The sequence below is a fragment of the Miniopterus schreibersii genome (assembly GCF_964146895.1).
Source record: "Miniopterus schreibersii genome assembly, chromosome: 13".
Lineage (NCBI taxonomy): Eukaryota > Metazoa > Chordata > Mammalia > Chiroptera > Miniopteridae > Miniopterus > Miniopterus schreibersii.
Genome location: NC_138113.1, coordinates 60,853,258 through 60,880,446, shown reverse-complemented (window position 1 = coordinate 60,880,446; position 27,189 = coordinate 60,853,258). Strand labels below are relative to the sequence as shown.

At 48.4% G+C, this 27,189-nt stretch overlaps 1 protein-coding gene across 1 annotated transcript in view; it reads left to right on the top strand.

Moving 5' to 3' along the window:
- The window catches only part of SLC9A2 (solute carrier family 9 member A2), a gene marked incomplete at its 5' end in the record, with an annotated part of 91,108 nt that overhangs the window by 53,086 nt on the left and 10,833 nt on the right, over nt 1–27,189 (top strand). Inside the window, 5 exons of the mRNA XM_081156477.1 lie at nt 4,473–4,690; nt 5,129–5,331; nt 17,936–18,025; nt 18,506–18,576; nt 24,636–24,797. Of these exons, the coding sequence (XP_081012603.1) occupies nt 4,473–4,690; nt 5,129–5,331; nt 17,936–18,025; nt 18,506–18,576; nt 24,636–24,797 (744 nt within the window). The remainder of the gene's footprint in view (nt 1–4,472; nt 4,691–5,128; nt 5,332–17,935; nt 18,026–18,505; nt 18,577–24,635; nt 24,798–27,189) is intronic.

The window sequence follows — 27,189 nt, the reverse complement described above, 5'->3', positions numbered from 1 at the left end:
GCATTTGACTTGGGTGTATCTTTCCAGAAAGAGAGGAGCATGTGCACAGTGAGGCAAGACAGCAGAGAGCAGGGCATGTTTGGGAAATTACAGACAGCTGAGGCATATGGCATGTGCTGGGTGGAGAGAGAATAGGAGGTAAAACTGGGATTGTCCACTAAGAAAAGTGTGTGAAGAGCTTTAGGCGCCCAACTTAGGAGCTGATTCCAGAGCCCTTCCTTTACCAGAGTGTGCAAAGGTGCTGTATTAAAATAGATATCGTGTGGTCCCAGAGTTTTGGAAATGCTGGGGAAACAAGCTAAAGAGTTTCTTTCCTTCAGGAATTCTAAGAGCCTAGTAACATTTAAATGCCCAGAAGTGGCCCAGCTGGTGTGGCTCAGCAATTGAGCATTGACCTAGGATCCAGGAGATCGAGGTTGGATTCCCGGTGAGGGCACATGCCTGGGTTTCGGGCTCGATCCCCAGTGGGGGGCGTGCAGGAGGCAGCCGATCCATGACTCATCATTGATGTTTCTCTCTCTCTCTCTCCCCCTCTCCTTTCCACTCTCTGAAAGCGATAAAGACAATTTTTTTTTTTTAAGTTTAAAAAAAGAAAATGCCCAGAAGAGGATACAGTAGATAAATAGAAATGAGACCCAGAACTAAGGCATTCAGGAGGGGGGAGGAGAGAAAGGAATACTCAGGATGAGGGATAGAAAACAACTGGTGACCAACGAGATGGTGGGGGGGCACTGAGGAGGCGTGGCAGGGGAGAGAAGTTCAATCTGACCACAGTCTCAGGTTGAGGATTTTAGGCAATAGCTTAGCATTTTGGGCACTAAAGTAAAAGAGAAGATGGAACTGATTTTATAAAAAGATAATGGGTTTTGCATTTACTATGGAACTTGTTTTCTTTGTGATGCTGACAGGATAGCTGATGGTGCCAGTGTCCATAGACTGTGGATAATGTGGATCTGGAGTAAGGAGAGCGGTGGGAACAAAGCTGAGTGAAATCGAAGAGTTTAAATCATGGGTACTGATGAAGACCTCCAGAGATAGTAGGGTTTCCAAGGATGCAAATCACATTTTATTATAAAAATCAATTCAGAGATTCCAAGATGGTGGTAGATTGAGTGGAAGTTGCACTGACACTCTCCCAGGACCAACTGGAATTACAACTAAAATAGAGAAAAACCATCCTGTGTAATCAACTGAAGACTAGCTGGAGAGCTCCCTCATAACCCAGAACATAAAGTGGAGACCACATAGAGATGTGTAGGAAGTGCGGAGGCACGAGAGGGCAGGCTGGGCTCCCACAGGCAGCACCTGAAGGTCCAGAGGGAGATCTCAGCTGTGGGAGGTTCCCACTGAGGACTCTGGGCCTAAACCCCAAGCTGGGCTCTCCATCCCAGAGAACCAGAACTGAGAAAGGTTCCCACATAACATCTGGCTGTGAAAAGCAGCAGGGTTTCCATCTGCCAGAGAGAGATGGCTGGAAACATAGGCACCCTCTTTTTTCTTTTTTTTTTTAATATATCTTTATTGATTTCAGAGAGAGAGGGAGAGAGAGGGACAGAAACATCAATGATGAGAGAGTCATTGATCGACTGCAGCCCACAACCCAGGCATGTGCCCCAACTGGAAATCGAACCCCGATCTCCTGGATACTACGTCAAGGCTCGACCGCTGAGCCACGCCCGGCTGGGCCACAGGCACCCTCTTAAAGAGCCAATGCACAAAGTTTCGTGTGCAGCCACTCACTTTGGGCTCCGGCAGAGAGAGGGCAGAGTGCACTGGAGCTGTGTGAGGAGAGTCTGGGACTAATGGCTCAGGGGAAAAGAGCTCAGAGGGCAGCCATCTGGATTCCTGTGCTGAGTCATTCCCCCAGATGGCAGAGGGCATCTCTCTCAGGCAGACTTACCTTCCAATCAGCTTTGCCTGGGAGGGAAGAAACTGCCCCACCCTGCTGTAAAACCTCTCACCCCACCCTGTGGAGTTTCTACAGCCTGAGGCTTATTAAGAGACTAAATAACAATCAGCCACTCCACCCTGTGGAGACTGAATAACAGCCTCTGGGTGCTTTGAATCTTCACCTGATTTACTTCTGGACCCAGGGTTTGAAAAAGCAGACCTTGGTGCACATCTTGGTCCTGTCCAAAGACACCCAGCCCCAGCAGAGGAAACCATAAGCTGTGGAGTGCAGAAAACTTCAAACAGAGCACTCAAGGCCAGTCACAAACAGCATGTGACACTGGCCTGCACCAGAGACCATCCAAAAGAATGGGAGTCCTAGCAGATCTACCTAATACATAGAAACAAATCCGAACAGGCAGCCAAAATGGGGAGACAAAAAACAAGCCCCAAATGAAAGGACAAGAAAATTCTCCAGAAGAACTGCTAAAAGAAACAGAGATAAGCAATCTGTCAGATATAGAGTTCAGAATACTGATTGTAAGGATGCTCAACAGCATGAAAAAAGATACAGAAACTATGAAGGAAATTAAGAATGACAGTAGAAGTAAAAAATAAAAATAAAAAACATTGGAAGGAATAGACAGCAGATTAGGGGAAGCTGAGGATGGGATCAGCAACTTAGAAGGCAGGGTAGAAAAAATAACCCAATCAGAGAACTAAAAAGAAAAAACAATTAAACAGGAGGACAGTCTAAGCGAGCTATGGGACAACATGAAATGTAACAATATTCACATCAGAGGAGTGCCAGAAAATGATGAAAGTAAGCAAGGGTTAGAGAACCTGTTTGAAGAAATAATGGCAGAAAACTTTTGGAACCTGGTGAAGGAAAAAGTCACACAAGTTCAGGAGGCACAGAGAGTCCCAAGCAAGAAGAACCCAAAGAGGCCCACACCCAGACACATCATAATTAAAATGCCAAAAATCCAAGACAAAGAATATTAAAGGCAGCAACAGAAAAGCAATCTGCTACCTACAAAGGAGCTCCCATAAGGCTGTCAGCTGACTTCTCATCAGAAACCCTACAGGCCAGAAGGGAATGGCATGAAGTATTCAAGGTAATGAAAAGCAAGGATCTAAAACCAAGACTACTGTATGCAGCAAGGCTATTATTCAAAATAGATGGTGAAATAAAGAGCTTCCCAGACAAAAAAAGGCTAAAAGAGTTTATCACCACCAAACCAGCACTGAAGGAACTTTTAAAGGAGGTGCTGTAATAAGGAGAAATAGAGAGAATGAGGAACATAGGCATAAAGAATTAAAATGGCGCCCGGCTGAGCATGGCTCAGCAGTTGTGCATCGACCTAGGATCCAGGAGATCGCCATTAGATTCCCAGTCAGGGCACATGTCCGGATTGCAGGCTCAATCCCAGAGTCAGAGGTGTGCAGGAGGCAGCCGATCAATGACAACTCTCCCATCATTGATGTTTCTCTCTCCCTCTCCCTTTCTCTCTCTGACATCAATAAAGATACATTTTTTAAAAAAAATTAAAATGTCAATAGATAAGTACCTATCAATAATAACCTTAAATATAAATGGATTAAGTGCTCCACTCAAAGGACATGGGGTAGCTGAATGGATAAGAAAACAAGACCCAAATATATGCTGCCTACAAGAGACCCATCTCAGAACAAAAGACTTGCACAAGCTGGAAAAAAAACAGTCTTCTGGAGGACTTTAAAGGAGATCGGCAGCAATACAGTCACAGTAGGGACTTTAACACCCCACTGACCTCACTGGATAGATCTTCCAGACAAAAAAATCAACACGGAAACAGTGACTCTAAATGATGCACTAGATCAGATGGATTTAACTGACATTTACAGAACATTGCACCCCAAAGCTGCAGAATAGGCATGTCCTCAAGTGCACATGGGACATTCTCAAAGACAGACCACATGTTAGGAAACAAAACAAGTCTCTACAAGTTCAAGAAGGTTGAAATCATATCAAACATCTTCTTGGACATTTACACTATGGAATACTATGCAGCTACAGAAACGAAGGGTTCCTTACCCTTTGAGACAGCATGGTGGGACCTGGAGAGTATTATGCTAAGTGAAATAAGCCACTCAGAGAAAGACAAGTGTCACATGATCTTACTCATATGTGGAATGTAATGAACAAAATAAACTGATGAACAAAACAGATCCAGAGACAGAGAAACATGAAACAGACTGAGGGATCTCAGAGGGAAGGTGGGGGTTGGTAGGTGGGTGAGGAGAGATTAACCTAAAAACTTACGTGCATATATGCATAACCCATGGACACAGACAATTGTGTCATGAAGGCTTAGGGGTAGAGGTACAGAGTGGAGGCGACCAATAGGGGAAAAAAGAGGACCTTTGTAATACTTATAAAGATAAATTAAAAATTAAAAAATAAATGCCTGTAAAAAAAATAAATTGATAATGTTGTGGCCATGGGCAGAAGAGTGGCCATATTTAGCTCTTCAGTGCTAACTCTTATCCTTATTAGGATCATTGGCATGTTCAGGCAGATGCTGTATCTTTCCTTCCAGAATCACCACTTGTGCAATGACTATGAACAAGTATGTGGAAGAAAACGTATCTCAGAAATCGTACACGACCATCAAGTATTTCATGAAGATGCTGAGCAGCGTCAGCGAGACCCTGATCTTCATCTTCATGGGCGTGTCCACCGTCGGGAAGAACCACGAGTGGAACTGGGCCTTCGTGTGCTTCACCCTGGCCTTCTGCCTGATCTGGAGAGCACTGGGTAATGAGCGCGTTTCCCCAGCTGGCCGCCCGTCAGCTCCTGGAAGACGGGGCTTGCTTCCCGCCCTCCCGCTGCGCTGCCGCCCAGCGTCAGCCTTCCCGGCACCTGCCTCAGCTCCTCGCTGCTCCTGTTCCCCCCCTTTTTCCTCCCTCCCCCCTCTTTCCCTCTTTCTTCCCTTCTCCCTCTTCCTGATCTGTTCTTTTCTTCCGAGAGCATCTTCATGCCTTTGTTATACACCAAGTTAACCTTTCTGGGCTCCTCTGAGTCCCCATTTTTAACCCAAGAGCTTTCACCCAGGAGCCTAGTAGCACAAGTCGGGCAGAGGGACACGGCGACAGGGTCCTAAGTCCTTTCCCTGTCACAGAGTCACAGAAAACTAGCCTCCGAGCTGCACACCCGGCCTCACAGTCTGGCTTGGGGCTCTGTTTTCCTTCTCAGGTGTCTTTGTCCTGACTCAGGCCATTAACTGGTTCCGGACCATCCCCCTGACCTTCAAGGACCAGTTCATCATCGCCTACGGGGGGCTCCGGGGCGCCATCTGCTTTGCACTGGTCTTTCTCCTGCCCGCCGCCGTGTTCCCGCGGAAGAAGCTCTTCATCACGGCCGCGATCGTCGTCATCTTCTTCACTGTGTTCATCCTGGTGAGTAGGGGGCTTTTCTCCCCCAGAGCCTCCGTCTCCGCCGGGGGGACGGGATCTTTAACCGTCTCAGGGAACTTGCACAGGACGCGGCCTCCCAAAGCTGTGCGGGCTTTGGCAGTTAGGGTCCCAGGGAAGTGATGTTTCACGGTGGATATAATATGTAAGGACACACAGCTCCGTGACCTAAACTTACTACTGAAGCGTATGAACTGCGTTTGCTGATCCTTTCATTTGTCTCTCTGACCTTGAACATGTACCCACTGCATGCTCGGCGTGTGATGACCTTTCAACAGCTATTTGACACAAGCTGACTGCTAAGCAGCGTGTCCTTTGAAACAGGGCTGGGCTAATCCGAGTCTGATGCTGGGAGGGCAAAGTATGGCAGGCAGAGCATGGGCCTGCGTCAGGACCCTGACTTAGCAAGTTCACCCGTCTCTTTAAGTGAGTAAGCCAGCCCTTAGGAGATTTTATTTTGTGGATATCCGCTTAGTAAATACGTGCGGGACTCCTGCTTTGTGCCAGACCATGCTTTGGTAGCTTAGGATCAGGAGTGACCTAACAAATATCCCTGCCCCTGCAAAGCTTGCATCCAGGGAGGGTGGCAGACGTGGACGGGAAACATAGTAAGTTAGGAAATTAGAGAGTATGGTGGAGGTGAAAGATGCTGTGTAATAAGAGGGGAATCAGGCATGGTGAGGGGGTCACGATTTTAAGTAGAACCACTGTGGAAGCAACAATGAAAAAAATGACACGAGCAAAGGCTTGTGGGGGTGAAGGAAATAGCTAAGCTGAAGAACATTCCAGGCAAATGGGACTAACAGACGAAGGTCTGCAAGCATGGCGCTCCTGGCCAGCGTGGCTGGAGGGCAGTGGGGTGGAGTTAGGTGAGGGGAACCTGGAGTCCTAAGGCCCCTGGGACTGTGCAGGCCAGTGGCAGGACCTTAGCTCTTCTCCAAGAAATGGGAGCCGTCAGAAGGTTGTGTGCAGAAACCTGATGGGTTGACTTACTTTTTGTTTTTTTAATTAAATTTAATGAGATGACATTGGTTAATAAGATCATATAGGTTTCAATTATACATTTTGATGATACATGATCTGTATATTGCATTGTGTACCCACTACGCAAAGTTAAATCATCTTCCATCACCATATGCTTGGCCCCCTTTACCCCCCTCCATTTCCTCTAGTAACCACCACACTGTTATCTGTGTCTATGAATTTCAGTTTTATATCCCACATATGAGTGAAATCATATGGTTCTTAACTTTTCCTGGCTGATTTATTTTGCTTAGCATGATATTCTCGAGGGCCACCCGTGTTGTCACAAACGGCCTTTCTCATGGCTGAGTAGTATCCCATCGTGTGCATGCCCCACATCTTCTCTATCCAGTCCCCTGTAGCAGGACACTGGTTGTCTCCGTGTCTTGGCCACCATGAATAATGCTGCAGTAGTTCTTTGCGAATACATTTTTTCAAGTTTTTTGGGTATATACCCAGAAGTGGGATTACTGTGTCATAACGGTAACTCTCTTCTTAAATTTTGAGGAATCGCCAGACTGTGTCCCACAGTGGCTGCACCAGTCCACATTCCCACCAGCAGTGAATGAGGCTCCCTTTTCTCCACACCCTCTCCGCACTTGTTATTACCTGTCTTGATTGTAACAGCCCCTCTGACAGGTGTGAGGTGGATCTCAGTGTAGCTTTGACTTGCATTTCCCTAATTGCTAGTGAGGTTTAGCATCATATCATGTATCTGTTGACCGTTTGTATATCTTCTTGGGAGCAGTGTCTGTTCACGTCCTCTGCCCATTTTTTAATTGGATTGTTTGTTTGGTACTGAGTTTATATATTTTGGATATTAACCCCTTGTTGGCGCCATTGTTTGCAAATATCATCTCCCGTTTGGTCGGTTGCCTTTCTGTTTTGTTGGTGGTTTCTTTTGCTGTGCAGAAGCTTTTTAGTTTGATATAGTTCCATTCATTTATTTTTGCCTTTACTTCCCTTGCCTTTGGGGTCAAATTCATAAAATGTTCTCTAAGACCAAGGTCCGTAAGTTTAGTACCTATGTTTTCTCTATGTAACTTGCCGTTTCAGATCTTATATTTAGGTCTTTGATCTATTTTTAATTAATTTTTGTATGTGGGAACAAACAGCAATTTAGTTTCATTCTTTGGTATGTGACTTTCCAATTTTCCCAGCACCATTTATTGAAAAGACTTTCTTTACTCCATTGTGTGGTTTTGGCTCCTTTGTCAAAAATTATCTGCCCATACACATGTGGTTTTACATCTGGGCTCTCTATTCTGTCCCACTGACCTGTGCCTGTATCTGTGCCGATACCATGCTGTTTTGGTTATCGTAGGTCTGTAGTGTAATTTGAAGTCAGGTAGCATGATACCTCCGCTTTGTTGTTTTTCTCAGGATTGCTTTGGCTATTTGGGGTCTTTTGTGGTTCCATACAAATCTGGCAATTTTTTGTTCTATTTCTTTAAAAAATGGCATTGGGATTTTGATGGAGATGCATTGAATCTGAATATTGCTTTGGGTAATATGGCCATTTTAACTATGTTGATTCTTCCAATCCATGAACACGGGATATCTTTCTATTTCATTGCGTCTTTTTTAATCTCTTTTAATAATGCTTTGCAGTTTTCAGTAATAGGGCCTTCACATCCTTTGTGAAGTTTATTTTTTGTTGCAATTGCGAAAGGAATTGGGTGTGTGTGTTTTTCATTTCTTTTTCTGAAATTTTGTTGTGAGTATATAGGAATACAGTGGATTTTTGTACATTGATTTTGTATCCTGCAACTTTACTGTATTTGTTTATTATTTCTAATAGTTGTTTGGTGGAGCCTTTAGGGTTTTCTATGTACAGAATCATGTTATCTGCCAAAAGTGACAGTTTGACTTCTTTCTTCCCAATTTGGATGCCTTTTATTTCTTTCTCTTACCTGATTGCTCTGGCCAGGACTTCCAGAACCGTGCTGAATAGGAGTGTTGAGAGTGGACATCCTGTCTTGTCCCTGATTTTAGAGGAATTACTTTGTAAAAAGATCACCCTGGCCACTGTGAGAATAGCCTGTTGAGATGATGGGAAGAAATGGGAAATGCAGTGTTCAGCCCAGTGCTGTCATCAAGCAAGACCAGTGTGGTGGCTGCACAGATGGTGAGATGAGCTGAGAGCCTTGAATACATTCTGAAGGTGAAACCTACAGAATCTCCTGATGGGTTAGACATGGGGTGTGAAGGAGAGAGGAGTCATGGAGGACACCAGGGTTTTGGTCTGAGCAGCTGGAAAGACAGACTGGCCCTCCAGTGGGAATGGGAGGGCTGTGGGTCAAGGAGATAAGAGTGGGAGGCTGGTGGTTGAGTGAGAAGCTTGCTGGGTTAGGATGCCTATTAGGCCTACAAGTGGAGGTGATAAATAGGCAAAATACTGTGAGGCTGGGGGTCAGGAAAAAGCTCAGTCATCAGCAGATAGCTAGTATTTGAAGCCATGAAACTGGAAGTAATTGCCAAGGGAGTGGAACTATATGTAGTGAAAGCAAAAAAGAGGACCCAAAACTGGACTCTGGGGCAGCCAAGACACTGGGGAGGAGAGAAAAGCAGCCAAGGAGACTGTAGACAGTGATAGGTGACAAAGGAGGAAAACAGGAGATGTTTTATTTTATTTTTAAAAACTGTTGTTTACCGTTTAGCCACAAAATGCTTTCTAGTGCCTAACTCAGGTCTAAGCACCTTTCACAGTAGCTCATTTAATCCTCACAACAATTCTACGGCACAGAACTCGGCGCAGTCGCTAATCATTCCCATCTCACAGATGAGGAAACTGAGACACTGAAACTGAGGGTAAGTGCTTTCCCTAGGTTTACACAGCTGGTAAAACGTACACCGGTGTGGGCCTAACTCTAAATAAAGTGCCTAGTAGACTGCGTAGTGTGAGGAAAGTGCTCAGTGTTGGAACTCAATGAGCCTCTCCTCCGTCTTTCTAGTCAGTTCTCCTAAAAGCGCTTCCTCTTCATTTACTCACCTCCCAACACTGGGGCCCGGGGTTGTCCTGCCCAAGGAATCCTGGCCCTCTCCTAATTAAGCCGTGGCCACCCCTGTTCCCGTCCTTGTCATCAGCACTTTTGTAGGCAGCACCCCAGTGCCCTTCCGTGAGCGCGGCACTCAGACGGGCTCTCCTATGGCATCATCTGGTCCGTCCAGAACCCCCGAGGGAGGGAACAGCGGGGCTCGGAGAGGGAAGGCAGACGGGCCAGTGACAGCCCTTAGCAGGTGGTGGCAGCTGAAGCGGCACCTGGGGCCCTGGCTGCAGACCAGCTGGGAGCTGCCGCTGCGGAGGCCTCGTTCAGAGGAGCAGAGTTGCCAGGTGATGTTAGGAGCACCTCCAGCTATAGTTAGCTTTCCAGTTTGCGTCCAGTCATCGCACGTTGGTTTGAGCCCCTGCGTGTCCCGGGAGGGAAGGCGCCTGCATGCGGAGGGGAAGCGGGGGTCCTCGCGTCTCTCCCTGCATGCGGAGGGGAAGCAGGGGTCCTCGCGTCTCTCCCTGCATGCGGAGGGGAAGCGGAGGGTCCTCGCGTCTCTCCCTGCATGCGGAGGGGAAGCAGGGGTCCTCGCGTCTCTCCCTGCATGCGGAGGGGAAGCAGGGGTCCCCCCGTCTCTCCCTGCATGCGTAGGGGAAGCGGGGGTCCTCCCGGTCTCTCCCTGCATGCGGAGGGGAAGCAGGGGTCCCCCCGTCTCTCCCTGCATGCGGAGGGGAAGCGGGGGTCCTCCCGGTCTCTCCCTGCATGCGGAGGGGAAGCAGGGGTCCCCCCGTCTCTCCCTGCATGCGGAGGGGAAGCAGGGGTCCTCCCGTCTCTCCCTGCATGCGGAGGGGAAGCGGGGGTCCTCGCGTCTCTCCCTGCGTGCGGAGGGGAAGCAGGGGTCCCCCCGTCTCTCCTCCGTGCTGTTTGCAGGATCCTGTGCTGGGCCCTTCGTTTTGGGGCTCACACACTGCACCTGAGGCAAGAGCGCCCTGAATCCGTGACTCCGCCTGGCCCCCAGCATTTTCATCCCTTAGGGGCGCTCAGGGGCGCGGTGCTGAGGGGAAGTCAGGCCGAGGAGAGTGGCTCGCTGCCCCCCCCCCCCGCTCTACCCCCCACAGCAGCCAGGGCTCCACCAGGGCTTGGGACTCCTCTCCCTCCTCTCGGACCCTGGTGTCAACCGGGAAACTGGTCGTGTGGGTCTGGAGCAGCTGGGAACTGGTCTTTTGGGGATGCACATACCAGCTGTTAGGTCTCCACAGTGCTTCTCAGGGATCTGCAGCGAAACACCAGCCTCCCCACAAGGCCGCTGGCGTGTGCGTTTGTAAAATACGATACGATGACCTAATATAATAGGAAGATGTAGTTCAGGAGACATGCGAAATACAAGCTTACCGTTTTTAGTTATTAGATTCAACAGAATAAAATTACATTCCTACGATGAGAACAAACACAGCATAGGAAAGAAGAAAAGTATTACGAAAAAGTATATTAATGTTCATCGAATGTGCATAGGTGAGTCATGTACAATGTCACTATTGTAGACACAATATTTTGGCTTTTTGTGATTGTGACTCAACCGAAAGATACAAGCGAGGTTCCATATCCATTGCATTCCCCATGTCCAAAGTTGACACACCCACTTGGAATGAATACCATCTGTATTAATATTTAACTTTGATTAAGAAAGTTTTTAATATACAAACGAAAAAACAGAAGTAACAAACAAAATAGTTTAGATCTGTTGGCTATATTTGCGATTATAAAGGTACCCGGTGAACTCTTCAGCGATGGAGGTATTTGGGGGTCAGTATTTGAACCTGCAAGCATAACCCCATGGCCAGTCCTCTCGGATCCGGTCCAGGAAACCTGGCAACGCTCTCCGATGCCCATGGGGGAGAGGAATCACCGTGGCCCCAGCCGCGGCCCCCCCTCGGCTGCCGCCCGCCTGCTCCCCGGTGCGCACGGACTCGAGACCAGTGGCTGTTGTTGGTGCCCTGACTCTGAGCACATCCTCTCCCTCCCATTGTCTGCCCTCCCCTGGCTCTCAAGAGGCTGTTACACACGTGAGTGCACATGCCCACACGTACAGATACACACACGCCCTCTCCACAAAGGGTATTTTTCCCTGAATACATCAATAATTAAGAAACTTGGGGAAAGAAGCGTGAAAGGAGATACTTAGTGGTTTAAAAACATGATAGAAATAATTAATTGTAATCATAAAACGCCGCCTTTTGATTAAGAGCAATGCATTCTTCTTCAAATAACAGCTTTTATGTTGATGGAGCTCTTGTTGCACTTTAAACTGGCTTTCCCTCCGGTTTCAGTCGTTTTTCTCTGAGAGCTCTTCTGTCCTGAGAGTGCTGAGTTAGCACGGTCTCCTAAAATAGAATTCCGTGGGACACGTGGTTTCTTACTTGGTACCAAGATTGCAATGAGAGTTTGAGCATCCCTTGAATTCCACTGATAATTAGAGAAAGTAGCCTCTTTCTGGAGCATGTTAACATGCCACCAGGATACGGCCTTGGTCGTGGAATAGTGAATTGAGTAAACAGTCTGATTCCTTGGATGTGTAAATTCATTTTCTCTTAAATAACACTGATAATGTTATATAAAATGTAAGTTGTCTCTCCTGTCTTACGCTTGTGCTCAAGATCAGGCGTAGGTAGAGTCCAGTTTAGAAAGCACCGAGGTTGGAGCAGGCTCTGGGTGATAGTCTGCCCCGCTCCCGGCAGCCTCCGTGAGCCTCAGTTTGCTTAGCTCTAGGATCTGCACAATGGTCCCTCCTCCCAGGCCACAGGGAGGAAATGTAAACACAGTAGCGGATGCAGCTACTAGCCTGATGATTGAACTGGATGATTTGCAATGTTAATTATAACATTAAGTAAAAATGGTCATAAAATAAAGAAAGATTTAACATCTTTCAATGTACTTTTCTTGGAAAGGAAAAATGATCAGCGCCCAGAGTTGTTATTTAATTCATCCCTTCGGTCACGTAGCAGCGCCTCAGGATTCTGGAAATCCAGTCGGTAGTTGCCTGGAAGCCCGTCAGGTAGCAAGGTTGGCTGGAATCCGGGGACAGCAGTCTCGTCGCCTCCACTGCGTGGTCAGGTTGCGTCTCCTGCATGTCGTTGTCCAGAGCTGTGAAGCAGCTGGGATTTTACCTTCCTAGCAGGTGGACAAGTCAGCCTGTTAAATTTCCCCAGATGCTTGCAGAAGGCACCTGACTCCTTGGTCAGGCACGCAGGACTTTATTCCTGATGGTAACGTGAGCAATGTTGGTTCGTGTCAGTTTTGCACACCCCGGGTCCCCGTGGGGTGACAGAGCCTGTGATGAGTGTCCCCACATACAGTGGGCCGGCAGCAGGAGGCGGCGCCGGGCTTGAGGTCTGTCACTCTGTCCGGAGGGTAAGCACCTCGTCTCTAAGGTAGCTCGTTGCAAGTGCAGCCTTGGGAATGGCCTAGGTGAAAGCAGCCAGGGCTGCGTTCCCCGCGCCCTCTGTAGGGACGCGGGGACACTTGTCACCTGTGGTGGGGCTCTCCCACAGTCGGACACGCCGGTGCTGACGTAGCCTCTCAGCACTGAGGTGCGGTGTTCACCCTTTCATAGACAGCGAGGAACCTTCGAAGCAGCTTTAATTTGTTAAGTAAAGGGTCCTGTGTTTATATATTTGTATGTGGCGTAATACTGACACATTCCTGCAGTTCATTCCCGCGGACCGTGACTAAGCAGAGTTCTGTGAAGTCCGGGAAGAAATTATTCTGGCTCTGCGACAGAATGAGCGAGATGAAAGGTGCGGGCGAATGATTCCGGTGTGGGAGCAAGAGCAGGGACAGGTAGGCCGGGCGTGGACGGAGCCGCGGACGGAACGGGACACACTTCCCCACGGGCCGTGGCGGCCGGAAGCTGGGGGCCGGGGCTTCCGTTTACCTCCCGGACACGCGCCTTTCCCTTTGGACGCCCACGGACACGCTGGCTGGGCGGCTGGGCTGGCTCTAGGCTCTGCGGGGAGGCCGGAGGGGACAGGCACCTGTGAGGCGCGTGGGTGTGCACAGGGCGTGAGGGCGGGAGCCGGAAGAGCTAGGCAGGGCTGGGGGCAGGGGGCAGGGGGCAGGGCTGGGGGCAGGGGGCAGGGGGCAGGGCTGGGGGCAGAGGGCAGGGGGCAGAGGGCAGGGGGCAGGGCTGGGGGCAGGGCTGGGGGCAGAGGGCAGGGGGCAGAGAGCAGGGGGCAGAGGGCAGAGAGGCAGGGGGCAGAGAGCAGGGGGCAGAGGGCAGGGGGCGGGGGCAGAGGGCAGGGGACAGAGAGCAGAGGGCAGGGGGCAGGGGGCAGGGGCAGAGGGCAGGGGGCAGAGAGCAGGGGGCAGAGGGCAGAGAGGCAGGGGGCAGAGAGCAGGGGGCAGAGGGCAGGGGGCGGGGGCAGAGAGCAGGGGGCAGAGGGCAGAGGGCAGGGGGCAGAGAGCAGGGGGCAGAGGGCAGGGGGCGGGGGCAGAGGGCAGGGGACAGAGAGCAGAGGGCAGGGGGCAGGGGGCAGGGGCAGAGGGCATGCCGGTGTTTAGAGGCCAAGCACACGGGGAGGAGCGGCCTAGGAGCCGGGAAGGTGAACAGCGGGAAGACAAGCAGGAGGGGCCGTCCCGAGGCGGGGGGCGGGGGGGGGGAAGGGCTGGGGAGGAGGCCGGTCCAGCCACCTGACAGGTGCAGGTGCTGGGCAGGCCAGGCGGGCATGAGGGCGCTGCTGGGTGCGGGGCGATGGCGTCCGCACAAGGGCACTGTGGGCCCGAGGAGGGAGCCCGCCTGGCTGCGGCCCAGCCAGGAGGCCAGCGGGACGCAGGAGGAACCGGGAGGAGCAGGGGAATATGTGTCTGCTTGTGAAAGGCAGGAGCCACAGCAGCTCCTCTGAACGCTGGTGGCACAGCACCGGGCGGAGCGCTGGGGACGCGGCTGCGGGGAGGCCTGGCGGGGCAGGCGGGAGGAGCCCTGCAGAGCTGTGCGGAGCCGTCCCCAGGAGGGCAGTGACGGAGGCCTCCCACGCCTCTGGAGCTCCCTCCCGCGTAGTAAACGCTGCCTGTCAGACTGGGCAGTGGTCTGTCACCAGGCGTAGAAAGTGACAAAGGCTTCCAGAGGCTGGCATAGCAAGAGTGCGGATATTTTTTAGCAAAATAGTTTCGTTAAGTGTTTCCAAAAAATTGCCTGCTAGATCAGCAAAGAAATATAAGGCAGTTCCTTCCACCTCCTTTAAAAAAAATTAACTCTAAGAAAAAACAAAGAAATCAGTTTCTTCCACAGGAAGAAAGCAAAAGAGTACAGCACTCAGCACTGAGCACAGCGGCGGGCGTTTGGCCCTGAGCGGTGGCCGGACGGGTGGCCCGCAGCCCGCCGCCCGCCGGCCCCTCCACGCGTCCCTCCCGGCGGGTCCCGCTCTCAGGTGGCGCAGCTGCTGTGCCGAAGCCGAGGGCCCGGGTGGAAAGTTTACTCGGGCTTTGCAGGCATGTTCTGCAGCGGTCTGGTGGAAGCCTAAGGTGTTCGTTTGTTTTTCAAGGTAGGGAGCTATTTTTCTAGGCCTTATCGGGTTGCTCCCCGGGTGACCTAAATTAGAAATTTTCCAGTGTGCCTTCTCAAAGGTATTCTTTCTTTTTCCCCTCTGTCTCTCCCAACTACAGACCTAGGCTCCTAGAATATAACACCGAACCCAAGGAAATTAATATGACGCTCACAGATGCCAAGTTCCAAAACAGAAGGGTCGAGGAAGGAAGGAAGGAAAGGAGGGAGGGAAGGAAGGCAGAACTGAGCAAACAGCTCCTCCTGAGCGTGACGTGACAACTGCAGATAATTTGGAGAGAAGGGGTGGCTGCTAAAGGGATCGGTGCTAGCAACCCATTGCCAATAATCAATACTTTTTATTAATTATACACTAATTATAAGGTACGTTGTAGTTTTAGAAACTTGATTTGATCTGGGCACCAGGCCACACTTGCTTCCTGTAGTTGATCCGTTTTGTTTTATTAGTGACAGTGCATTTATTTCTAGATTATTCCCCCACTGGGAGAAATCAACCTAGGAACTGGGGTAGGCCCTGTGTGCCATCTTTATTTTTATGTGCCATATTTACAAATACTTGGGACTCACTTATTATTTACTAAATGAACAGTGACCCAAAAGCAGCACACAAAACAACAGTTTATGTCCTTAGAACACTATATAGTTTTAAAAATTGCATTGATTTTCTTGATTTTTTTCCTGGAGTTATTATTAAACTAGTGAAATCTGGGCTCAATGAAGTCCATCTCTGCAAAAGACATGTTCGCACCTATTTTCATTTGCATAATTTGTAAATTACAGAATATGTATTGATTGGAAAACTTATTACCTCCTATGTTATTTCAAAGCGGCAGACTTTGAAAGTCACACCAATACAAAGAATGGTGTGTCAGGCCAAATTCGGTCAAAATCAGTTCACATTTCAGAACTGAACATAACAGAAAGTTAAAGTTAAGCTGAAAAATACCTAAAGCCAGATTGATGGAATATATTGAACGGCCTCATTTTAAAAAGTGTGTGTGTGTGTGTGTGTGAGATAATTTCAAGGTAGGGAGCTATTTTTCTAGGCCTTATCAGGTTGCTCCCCAGGTGACTTAAATTAGAAATTTTCCAGTGAGCCTTCTCAAAGGTATTCTTTTATTTCCCTCTGTCTCTCCCAATTACAGACCTAGGCTCCTAGAATATAACACCGAACCTAAGGAAATTAATATGACACAGATGCCAAGTACTCTAATAAATTATCACAGTTAATTTCATCAAAAGCATTCTTAAAGACTTAAAGAAGTGTGGAAATATGAGACAGAAATCAAATGTATGTCAGGGAACATATCTGAACGTATCCACTGCCCCCCAAAATCCGATAACCCCTCTTATGCATGTATTCTTCATGCCAAGCAAGAAACTTGGGGATCTTTATTGACCCCACATTCTCACCCCCTCCTTGCCTGGCCTATTTTAATGATAGTATCACCTAATTTTAAATATATTAGCTGCTAGTTTGTTTTGATATCTCTAAGTTTCTTGTTACTCTTTTTCTAAACCTTTCTGGTTACATTTGCTCTTCCAGACTAACTTAGAAACAGCCTCAGCTTGCCCTCTCACACGCTGTTAAAAATCCTTTGCAATATATTGTTGAGATTGTATTACGTGTATGTTGAGACAAAATTATCATCGTAATATTGTTAACTAATTCCACCTAGAAACTGTATGCGTCTTTTTAAAACTCAAATATTAAGTTTTATAGTTGTCTTTGTAAATGTTTTGTGCATTTTGTGATAGGAATATGTATATACACACATATATAGAGAGAGCATTTAAGTACGCACACGTATTTTTAATGTCTATATAGTATACTACTATCTATCTAATGTATTATCTATATGCTAGTACATGCTATTCTATATATTCTCTTTCTCTACATATAGATATGATGTAGAAATAGATATAAGTATAGTTTTCATTGCTATTGTATAGGTGTTTATTGATTCCTTCTTAAATTAGTATATAGGATGGATTTGTGTATGTTGATTTTATGTATAATCACTTTATTAAACTTTCTTGGTACGTTTAAATGAAAAATAATTGCCTTAGATACTTTAGGACCAAAAAATAAGAGATCCATGAGCAACAAAGATCCTGTAACTTTATTTTCAGTGCCTGTTCTTCCACCTCTGCAGAGCCGTGTCGAACAGCAGGTCGGGAGGATCCTTGTGTTCTTCCTAGTTGTGATGGAAATGCCTTTAATGTTTCATTATTAAGTCAGATGTTCACTAAAGATTTCTGGCAAATATTTTTTATCACGTTATGGAAATTTTTTTTCTGTTCCTTGCTTGCCAAATATCCAGTGGTTCTCTTCATTTCCCAAGGTCATGGTGAAACATGCCTAGACCCACTCTCTCCCTTTCTCACTGCTGGTCCTTTGCTCCTGTTTGGTCTCGGCTGTGCTGAGTTTCCAACATGTTTGAGGACTCCTCTCCAGTGCTCCCTCTGTACCACACCTTCCTTGCCCCACTCCCTGTGTGTCCTGTTCTTCCTGAACCTGCTCTACAACTGCTACAACTGGTCTGTGTGTATTTTTCTCCCCGTAAGACTGTAGTCCTAAGCTGAGGTCCTTAACTATTCATTTTTGTGTCTTAAATGACCAAGCTCCTGACATGTGTAAAATAGATGCTCAATTAAAATTGTTTCAATAAATTAATGAATGAAAGAATCGCTGAAAAGTTTTCTATGGATAATACAAGCGGGTGATTCCTCTGACTTGAATAATACTTCATTATTTCTTAGAATTTCTTAGAACCACACTTTTGATTTCTTGCATCATGTTCACTGTTTGTTTCTAGTAGCAGACGTTAGGACGTGGCCCTCAGAGGATGCTCGCTGTTGAAAAGGAAGGAAAAACTGGCACAGTGTTGCATACACTGTGTTCGGTCTTGGGAGCAGGATATCTTTTGTTAGTTATCAACACTTAGGAAAATAAAAGTTATCCTTGAATTTTTAATTTTATTTTAGAAGAAAATTCACTTTCTTTTTTTACGTACAGGGAATAACCATTCGACCACTAGTGGAATTTCTTGATGTCAAGAGGGCCAATAAGAAACAGCAAGCTGTCAGCGAAGAAATCCACTGCCGGGTAGGTGTTGGTGTAGAACAGTTTAAATGATAAAAGAAATATTGTTGGATTCCGTCACAGAGTTTGACATCATGGTGCTCGTACCCCGAGAAGAGGAAATGGCAGATGGTAAAAAAGAGGGGGGGCTGAGAGAGGTATGAGTTGGGGGATTGGCTTCTGCAAGTTAGCCCACTGAGCTCCCCAAGAATACAGGGACAGGGAACCCCCTCAGTACCTTCTTCAACTGGACATGTTTCAACCAGAAAGTTATGATCGTATCTCTTATTTTCCAAAACTATGAATAAACTGGTAAAGATGAGAAAAATAATGTAAGAATTGCTTAGTGTCCATGCGACAAACTTCTCATCAATTTGTTTGAAGATTAATTCTTGTTTCATTGCTTTCAGTAAGCTATCGGTCTTTGAAGTTTAGGCGTGATATAGAGTAGAAATTACTGCTTTGGGTAAAGATTAATCAATGAGCCTGCTTTTTTCATTTTAGTTTTTTGATCATGTGAAGACTGGGATTGAAGATGTTTGTGGACACTGGGGTCACAACTTTTGGAGAGACAAGTAAGAAGGCCTGATGCCATTACATTTCGGTGGCTCCGGAAGGAGCGCTTACTGACTTCTGTTGTTTTTCAGAGCTTGTGTTTCCTAAGCTTCCCATGGTATGTCCCTTAGGATAAAGCGAAGCTCTAGCAGAGGCCTGTACAAGGTAGAAGCTCTTTCTCTCTGATATAAACAGCCAGAGGCAGGCAGTGTGGGCTCCATCGCGAGCTCTGCTCCACGGTCTCCTCGTGGCCCCAGGACCCTTCTGTGTACTTAATCCACTAACTATCCATTTCCAAAGTTGCCTCATGGACCAAATGGCCCCCAGCATTAGCCACATGCACACGGTCCAGGCTGAACACAGGAAGAAGACCATGAGGAGACAAAGATCATGTCCCAGCCTCCTCCTAAACAGGGAAATCACAACTTTCCACACAGCTCTTCAGTTGTAGCACATGGCCCGGCCTGTCACAGCCAGGACTCGGTCATAGGACATTTCTCACTGCAGGGGACACTGAAGAATGCAGTCTATTTGGTTAAAAAACTGGGGCGCCCATTACTATTTGTGCTCCCAAATATGTCGAGAGCACCTGAGGACATATCGCCTATATTTGTATGTACCCACCTACCTGTCATCTGTCTCTCTGTCATCTATCATCTGTCTCTCTATCTATCTAATGTTTTTATCTTTAAGGGATAAATCAGATCGGGTGTCTGTCCGCAAGGGCCTTAGGGTTGAAGTGGAAGGTGGGCTGGCAGGCGGAACCGCTGGCTGGCGGGCGGGCGGGTCCCTGGAGACCGGCTCCGAGCCGTCCTTGCCGGACCCTCTCGCCCTCCCGCCTTGTCCTTCCGCACTAACAGCCCAGCCCTGCCAACTCCCTGCAGCCCACCGGCCTGCCCCTTAGTGTAACTGAGGAGGGGCCTGAGGCGCCCGCCGTGGGCGCGGAGGCTCGGGCCTCACGTCGCCCCACATGAGACGTAGAAGCCGCAGACTCGGCCTCAGACATGGTGCGGAACAGTGAGGGCGACAGACAGTCACGTGGCCTCGCAGACCGAAGTGGCTGCCCGGCATTTCAATCAATCAAAGTGGGTGGGCGCTGCGGGGACCCCACGTGCGGGGACAGCCTCGGTGGGCCGACCACGCCGCTCACGGGTGCGCAAGGGCCGGGCCGAGCCTGGCTCATCACGAAAGGGAAATATTGTACTCGTCACGTAAGGACGTAAAGCAATAAAATAACACACCAGACTCTCCGCTGTGAAACTGTGAGAGCAGCGGCCGTTTATCTTGGGCACTGTGCACTGTTCTTGGAGGTGGGGTAGCCCGGAGGACCCCAGGTGTCTGCCTGTGACCGTCCGCTCAGCCCCTTGACAAACTCCTGGGGACTCCTGACAAAGACCGATGCCGCCTGTGCCAAGCCGTGATACACCGCCCTCCTGCCCCCTGCTTCCGTGGCCACCCTCCTGCCCCCTGCTTCCGTGGCCACCCTCCTGCCCCTTGCTTCCGTGGCCACCCTCCTGCCCCCTGCTTCCGTGGCCACCCTCCTGCCCCCTGCTTCCGTGGCCACCCTCCTGCCCCCTGCTTCCGTGGCCACCCTCCTGTCCCCTGCTTCCGTGGCCACCCTCCTGTCCCCTGCTTCCCTGGCCACCCTGCCTGTCCCCTGCTTCCGTGGCCACCCTCCGTCCCCTGCTTCCGTGGCCACCCTGCCTGTCCCCTGCTTCCGTGGCCACCCTCCTGTCCCCTGCTTCCGTGGACACCCTGCCTGTCCCCTGCTTCCGTGGACACCCTCCTGTCCCCTGCTTCCGTGGACACCCTGCCTGTCCCCTGCTTCCGTGGACACCCTCCTGTCCCCTGCTTCCGTGGACACCCCGCCTGTCCCCTGCTTCCATGGCCACCCTGCCTGTCCCCTGCCTCCCTGGCCACCCTGCCTGTCCCCTGCCTCCCTAGCCCTGCTGCTCCCCCGGCCGCTCCCCTCACCCCAAGCATTTCTCTGCCTTCCCTGTGATCCTGCGACTCCCCTCTGGTGGCAGATGGCAGGTGAGGGGAAACCCAGGACAGTTCCTTCCTTTGCAAAAGTGAAGACTGAGCTAAAGACTCATCTCACTCCCCACCTCCCAGAGGGAAAGGGGGTGCGAGGCCCCTGCGGCGGCCCAGTTGCCGGCGCAGGCTCGGCCCCTGGCCAGGCCCATGTGAGAATCAGCAGCCGAATGCGCGAGAAAGTGGGCACAGACCTGTGTCTGTCTGTCTGTCGCTTCCTCTCGCTTTCTTTCTCTCTTTCTCCCCCTAAAAAAAAATCAATCAAAGTTTTTAAGAAATAGATGTGAGGGGATACGGGGTAAGGCCAGCCCCTGGGCAGGGGCAGAGAGCGGCGATGGCGGCCAGGCGTGGGCTGTCTGGGGCGCAGGCGAAGGGTGTCGGGGGGCCCGGCCGCCCGTCTCAGGGGGAGGCTCTTTTTCTCGGGCAGTGAGTGTGTTCGAGGCGACGCTGCAAGCTGCCGGGTGACTGGGCTGTGAGTGATAAAGGGCAGAGACTCACCCCTGAGAGCCAGCCTTGTTTTAAAATGTCTAACTCTGTTCTCTGCAGTACACACGCTTCATTCAGTTACTTCATAAGCCTTTAAGCATTTCCATGCACGATATTTTACAGGTAAACTTTAAATCATTTCCTGGATTGTCGGGTACACGGTATGTGCCAGGGAGGTGGGTGTGGAGAGATTCGGCACCGACACAAACCGTTTTAGCTTTAGTTCTGCTCAGGTCCTATCTCTGGTATGTAATAGTTGTTGATGTTGCTGAAAGTGACAAATAGAAGTGATTGTTTTAGGTGTGTTGTGTACCTTCCCTTTCCTTCTGGAATCCTTATGCTGAGGATTTCTAGTGGCCCTGCCAGAGAGTCCTTTAGGCATTGGGTCCTCTGAGGAAGACATAACAGGGAAGGCAGCAGGGAAGTTTCTCAGACTTGGCAGAAGGAAGCTAACGATGGAGAAACAAACTGCCCATGTGCAGCTTGGCAGAGAAATGAAAGTGCGCAGCTCCGCCCGGCCGGTGTGGCTCAGTGGTCAGGCGTCCACCCAGGAACCAGCCAGGGCTCAGTGACCCTCAGCAGGGGTGTGCCGGAGGCAGCAGACCTCGCTCTCTCCCTCTCCCTTCTTCTTTCTCTAAAATCAACAAAAACTTTTTTTTTAAGAAAGTACACAGCTCCTACACTAAATAGATCAGATGTCATTGTTCTTAATATTTTTTCTTCATTTTGTTTATCTCTAGTTAAAAGCTAAAACAATAATAATAATAAAAGAAGTTTAAAAGGATGTGTTGCTGCCAGGAGTCCTGCTCAAACTTAGAAAGACATAGGGCCCTGTATTTAGTGTAGTGGCCAGTCACTAGAAAAGCACACTAAGGTGACGCTCTTCAATTGTTCGTAGCCCTCCAGTATTTAGGACCAAGAATGTGGGTTAACACTGTTTTTTGTTTGTTTGTTTCCATAGCACAGGTGTGCCTATAAAACTCCTTGGACTCGTGGTAATCAGTGTAATAAATTTATTTCTTTCTCAACAAATATTTATTGCATGCTGTTTCGTTTACATATTGACTCAGTAATGTTACATAACAAGACAGCCCAATAGTCAACTGCTCAAAACTACAGTCACTTCTTACTAAAGCGCCTGAGTTAAGAGGCTGAGAGCCAGCTGCTCTGGGCTGGGCTTGGTGGGTCTGGCCTGGGTTTGTCTGGCTGTCAGCTGGTCCCACTGCCTGCTCTGTGACTGTGGTGACTTCACTCTGCTTCATGTGGCATCACCTTTGTCTTGGGACTAATGAGTCCCTCTGTTCACATCCTTCTAGTGGTATCTGTGGAAGCCAAGAGGCAGGATGTAATGAGCAAGCCCATTTTAAGCCTCTGCTTCCATCACCATGTCTGCTAATCGCCCGTTGACCAAAGCAAGTGACATTATTGAAGCAGGAAAGGGCAGATCACTTAGGCCGTGGTGGAAGGACACTGCCAAGTAATAGAGCAGAGAATGTGGATACAGGGAAAGAATTGGGACCAAATGATCCATTCTCCCGTCTGTGCTCCCAAGCGTGCAGGCACTGGTGATACCAGAAACAGCAACCACCTGCGCCCACGGAGGCCATTCTTGTGCAAGGAACAGAAAGCATCGCAAATAATAAATTCATAGATGTTAGAAAATAACTTCTATGGAGAAAAGTGTATCTGTGAAGTAGAATAGGAAGTTTGGTGGAGGGGGTGACGTGCAATCCTAAGGGCATCGATGGATAGGAAAGGCCCTTTTGGAGAAATGACCACCTTGAAGGGTCTGAGGATGCACCTGCAGGCGTGTAAAGGAGTATTCCCAGTAGAAGGAATAGTCAGTAGAAACGCCCAGAGGTGGGAGCACAGCTGGTGAGCATCCAGAACAGGAAGGACACCAGTAAGGCGGGACCCGCGTGCAAGGAGCACTAAGAGGTGCAGCTCCAGGTTGTGCAGGGCCTCCAGCCACTCAGGTGAGAGGCAGAGGAGTCTCGTTGTGTGACTTACATTTTAACAGGATCACTCAGCTTCTGTGTCGAGAATAGGATAGGCTGTAGGGGTGCAATGGTGGAAGCAGGGAGACCAATTAGGTGCCCGTTGCAAGACTTCATTGAGAGATGATGATGTCTTGGACCATGGTCATAGCAGTAGAGATGGTGAGAAGTGGTTGGGTTCTGTAAGCATTTTGACGGTGGCACCAAGAGGAATTGCTGATAGAGTGGATAGGGAGTATTAGTTTGCTAGAGGTACTGTAACAAAGTGCCCCTGTTGGGGTGGCTTAAACAATAGCAATGTATTCTCTAGTTCTGTGTGCTAGAAGTCCAAGGTCAACATGTTGGTAGATGTTGCTGCTTCTGAGGGCCGTGAGGGAAGGGCCTGTTGCGGGCCTCTCTCCTCGGCTTGTAGACGCCTTCCTCCTGCCTCTTCATGTCTTCTTCCCTCTGTACACATCTGTCCGAGTTTTCTCATTATATAGACACCAGTCATATTGGATTCAGGCCCACTCAAATGATCTCATTTTCACATAGTCACTCCTGAAGACCCTGTCTCCAAATATGACCAGATTCTGAGGTCCTGGGGTTATGGCTTCAACACCTGAAGACTGAGATGGACACCATTCAAGTCATAACACGGAAGTGGGAGAAGGAGACTCAAAGTTGGCATCAGGCTTTGACCTGGAGGAGCTGTCATTAACGGAAATGGGGAGATTACAGGAAAAGATGACTTCAGTCGGATCATTTTGAGTTGAGATGTCTACTAGCTATCCAAGTGGAGATGCTGATGAGGCAGCTGAATATTTACTTCTGGGGTTCGGGAGAGAGGTTGGAGCTGGAGATACCAATCTGAGAGTCACTGGAAGAGAGATGCTATTAAAATCCATGGGACCGGGCATGCTCACCAGGAGAGTCGGTGGCGGCAGACGGGACCAAAGGCTGAACCAGAGGCACTCCTACGCAAAGAGGGCAGGAAGGAGAAAAAGAATTTTAAAGAAGAGGTTGAGGAGGGAGGGAGGCAGGGGCCCAGGGCGGTGTGGTGTCCTGGAAGACAATGTTTAAGCAGGAGAGGTCAGAAAGGGTGAGAGCTAAATAATTGGCCATCAGATTTATGTTGCTGGGGGAAGGGGGTGTCCCTGATTACTTCAGTATGAGTAGTTGGAATGGAGTATTGTGGCAAAAGCCTGATTTGTGAATTTTCAAGAGGAATTAAAGGAGAGGAATTATAGATACAGAATATTAACAACACTCTTAATCATTTTGCTGGAAGGGGAAGCAGAGAAATAAGAAATGTAGAAATACACATATTAGACTCATGTATGCATGACTATATAAAAATGTATCAGTGTGTGCTATATATTTTTATATGTACGTGTACATATTTTATGTACATATGTATTTAGGTTTGCATATATAAAAATAATTATAATTCTCAGGCTAGCTAAACACTGCTACTACATTTTCCCCTGGGAGTAGTGGGAATGATTTTATTGCTGGAAACAAGTTTTTTCTTAGTCAGTGTAGTATTAGTTAATCGAAGCTTTAATGTTCTTTATTCCCAGGTTTAAAAAGTTTGATGACAAATACCTGCGGAAGCTTTTGATTCGGGAGAACCAGCCCAAGTCCAGCATCGTGTCCCTGTACAAAAAGCTGGAGATAAAGCACGCCATTGAGATGGCCGAGACCGGCATGACAAGCGCCATGCCTTCCTTCACGTCCCTGAAGTAAGTGCTGGTTTACAGGTACAAGCTGGTCGTGCTGGGAGTGTCTTTAAAGTTAGTTTCAGTTATTTTGAAACCAGTAATAATAACAAATTTGACCGATGTCCTAGAGAGATGCCTTAAGATCTCACAGAAGAAGGAGATTCTGCTTAAACCGGGAAAGTGTAGCAAAGTGCATCTTACATATGTCACGTTGGGTCGTGTCTCGCCACCTTGTGTTACTTCAGAATCGACTAATCAGAAGGCTCCTTGTCCCGTGTGGGATGGTTGTGCCTTTATTACATTTGCTCTGGGCAATCCGGCGCTTTTGGAAAGTAAATTAGAGTCTGTTCAGCAGGCATGCTGAGGCGGAAATTTTCAGATGTGTCGTATTTGCACGCGGCGTGCAGCTCCCCCCTCGGGAAGAGCGTCAGCGCGGTGCTGCAGGCCCCGGCGCCCCGGGGACAGCCCGGGCGTGAGGCCACCGGCTGCGGGCCCACCCGCACCGCCGGGATCAGTCTCGGTGCTGAGCACAGGCACAGGCGGCTTCACAAGCCCTTCGGTGTTTCTAACTGAAGCCGGGCTGAGACTCACTGACCTGGCCTGTCTCCTTAGCTATAAAACAGAGGAGTGAATACTCCAGGCTGTGAAGGGATCTACCGAAGTCTTAAAGCAAAATTACAGCAGGACAGTAAATACTTGGCAAGTGAGTTTACATCATCACGTAACCATCCCTCCTTTCCTGTCACAGAAATTACAGGTTTCACTGGCTCCTTCTTTCGCTGATGAGCTTGAAGCTCATTTAAACTAAATGTCACCTAATTAAAACTCTAATTGTGGGAGAGTTTAAATGAGAGAGGAAGCTTCAAATCACGCCCAACCATATGAACCATGATTTTTACTAGGACTCTAAGTCTCCTATAAAAGTTATGAGAGTTTATGCAATCCAGAATAAAAAGAAATAGTGATCAGAATGGCCTGGAGGTAAAGGCATTATATTGCATCATAAACAGTAGTGAATTGAGCCGAATGACTAACTTATAGTCTCACTCTGCAAATAACTCTCTGTGTGACCTTAAGTTGGTCATTTATTGCCCTGAGATTGAGTTTTGCAAGTACAAAGTGAAGCTACACTTGTTCCCTAAGCTTCCCTCTGGCTTTACAGTTTCACAATCCTCCCTACGCGCTGTGCCGTTTGCAGCGGAAGCAAGAGAGAGCTCAGGTGTCCAGTTTTTCAGAGGCGGCCGCTGTCTCGGGATCACAGACGAGAGAATTCTCAGCTCTACGCTCTGCTCACAGTTCCTTTGAGGACAGTAGACGGCAGAGCAAAGGCAGTGTTTAGGACGAGGACCCGGGTAACCGAGCAGATGGCCAGCTGCGTGGCTGGCTGAGCGAGTGCGCGCTGGCCATTCCGCCGCTCCGAAAATGTGTCATCCAGGGGAGAGCAGAGGCCAAAGGGAGACAGTGAGGAATTGCGTTTCTGACAATAATGGACTGAGTGTTACAGACCAGGCCATCTTCTGAGAATAACTAGGAAAAAAGTACAAAATATGTTTTTTAAATGTGCCTGAAAGCTGGAAGTACCCACATGGTAAAGAACTGTTTTAGCCAAGAGCCCAGAGAAAAGCGAGGTCCAAGAAGATGGAACTGGCATCTGGTGCTGTCTGTCTCCCTGGTGACACAGAAGGTGTCTGGGGGTCTAAAAGGTTAAAACAGAGGATCTGATGGACGGATGGGTCTTAGAGAATAAAATGGGAATTCAGGACCCACGAAGGAGGAGGAGCTTTTGTACTCGGCCGCAGGGGCTACCTCACAGTTCTGCTCTTTGCCTCCCATCAGAGAAGTCCAGCCTCGGGTTATCTTAATCCCTGACCGTTTAACACCCGAGGCTGATAGTACCCCATCCCCGTTGCTTTAAAGAAGTAAATTTAAGTCTTCTCTGGAGGACAGTAAGGTTATAAAGAGCCCTAAAGTACCTCTATGATTTTTCGTATCTAATGTTTAGCAACCAATCAAAAGAAAGCAAGTCAACAAAGAAATATGGCTGAAAACACTGAGAAAAACATAAAAACAGAGTAGTAATAGGTAAAGGGGATTCAGATCATTGCATTATCAAACACGAACTTTAAAATAAAAATAATATGCTTAATGGCATTGACATTTTGGCATTGTCATGGAGCTTATATGAATAAAAATATCTTAGTGTAATATTTGAGCTAAAAATAAAGTAACTAAATTTAAGATCTCATTTGATAGGTATAAACACAGGTTAGATACAGCCGAAGAGATAATTGATTAATTGGGAAATAGGAAAAAAGAAAATAACCAGAATGAAGCACAAAGTGAAAAGAAGGGTGAAAAATGTGGAAAAGAAAGTAGGAAACATATGGAAGATAGTCAAAGTCCCAAAGGGAGG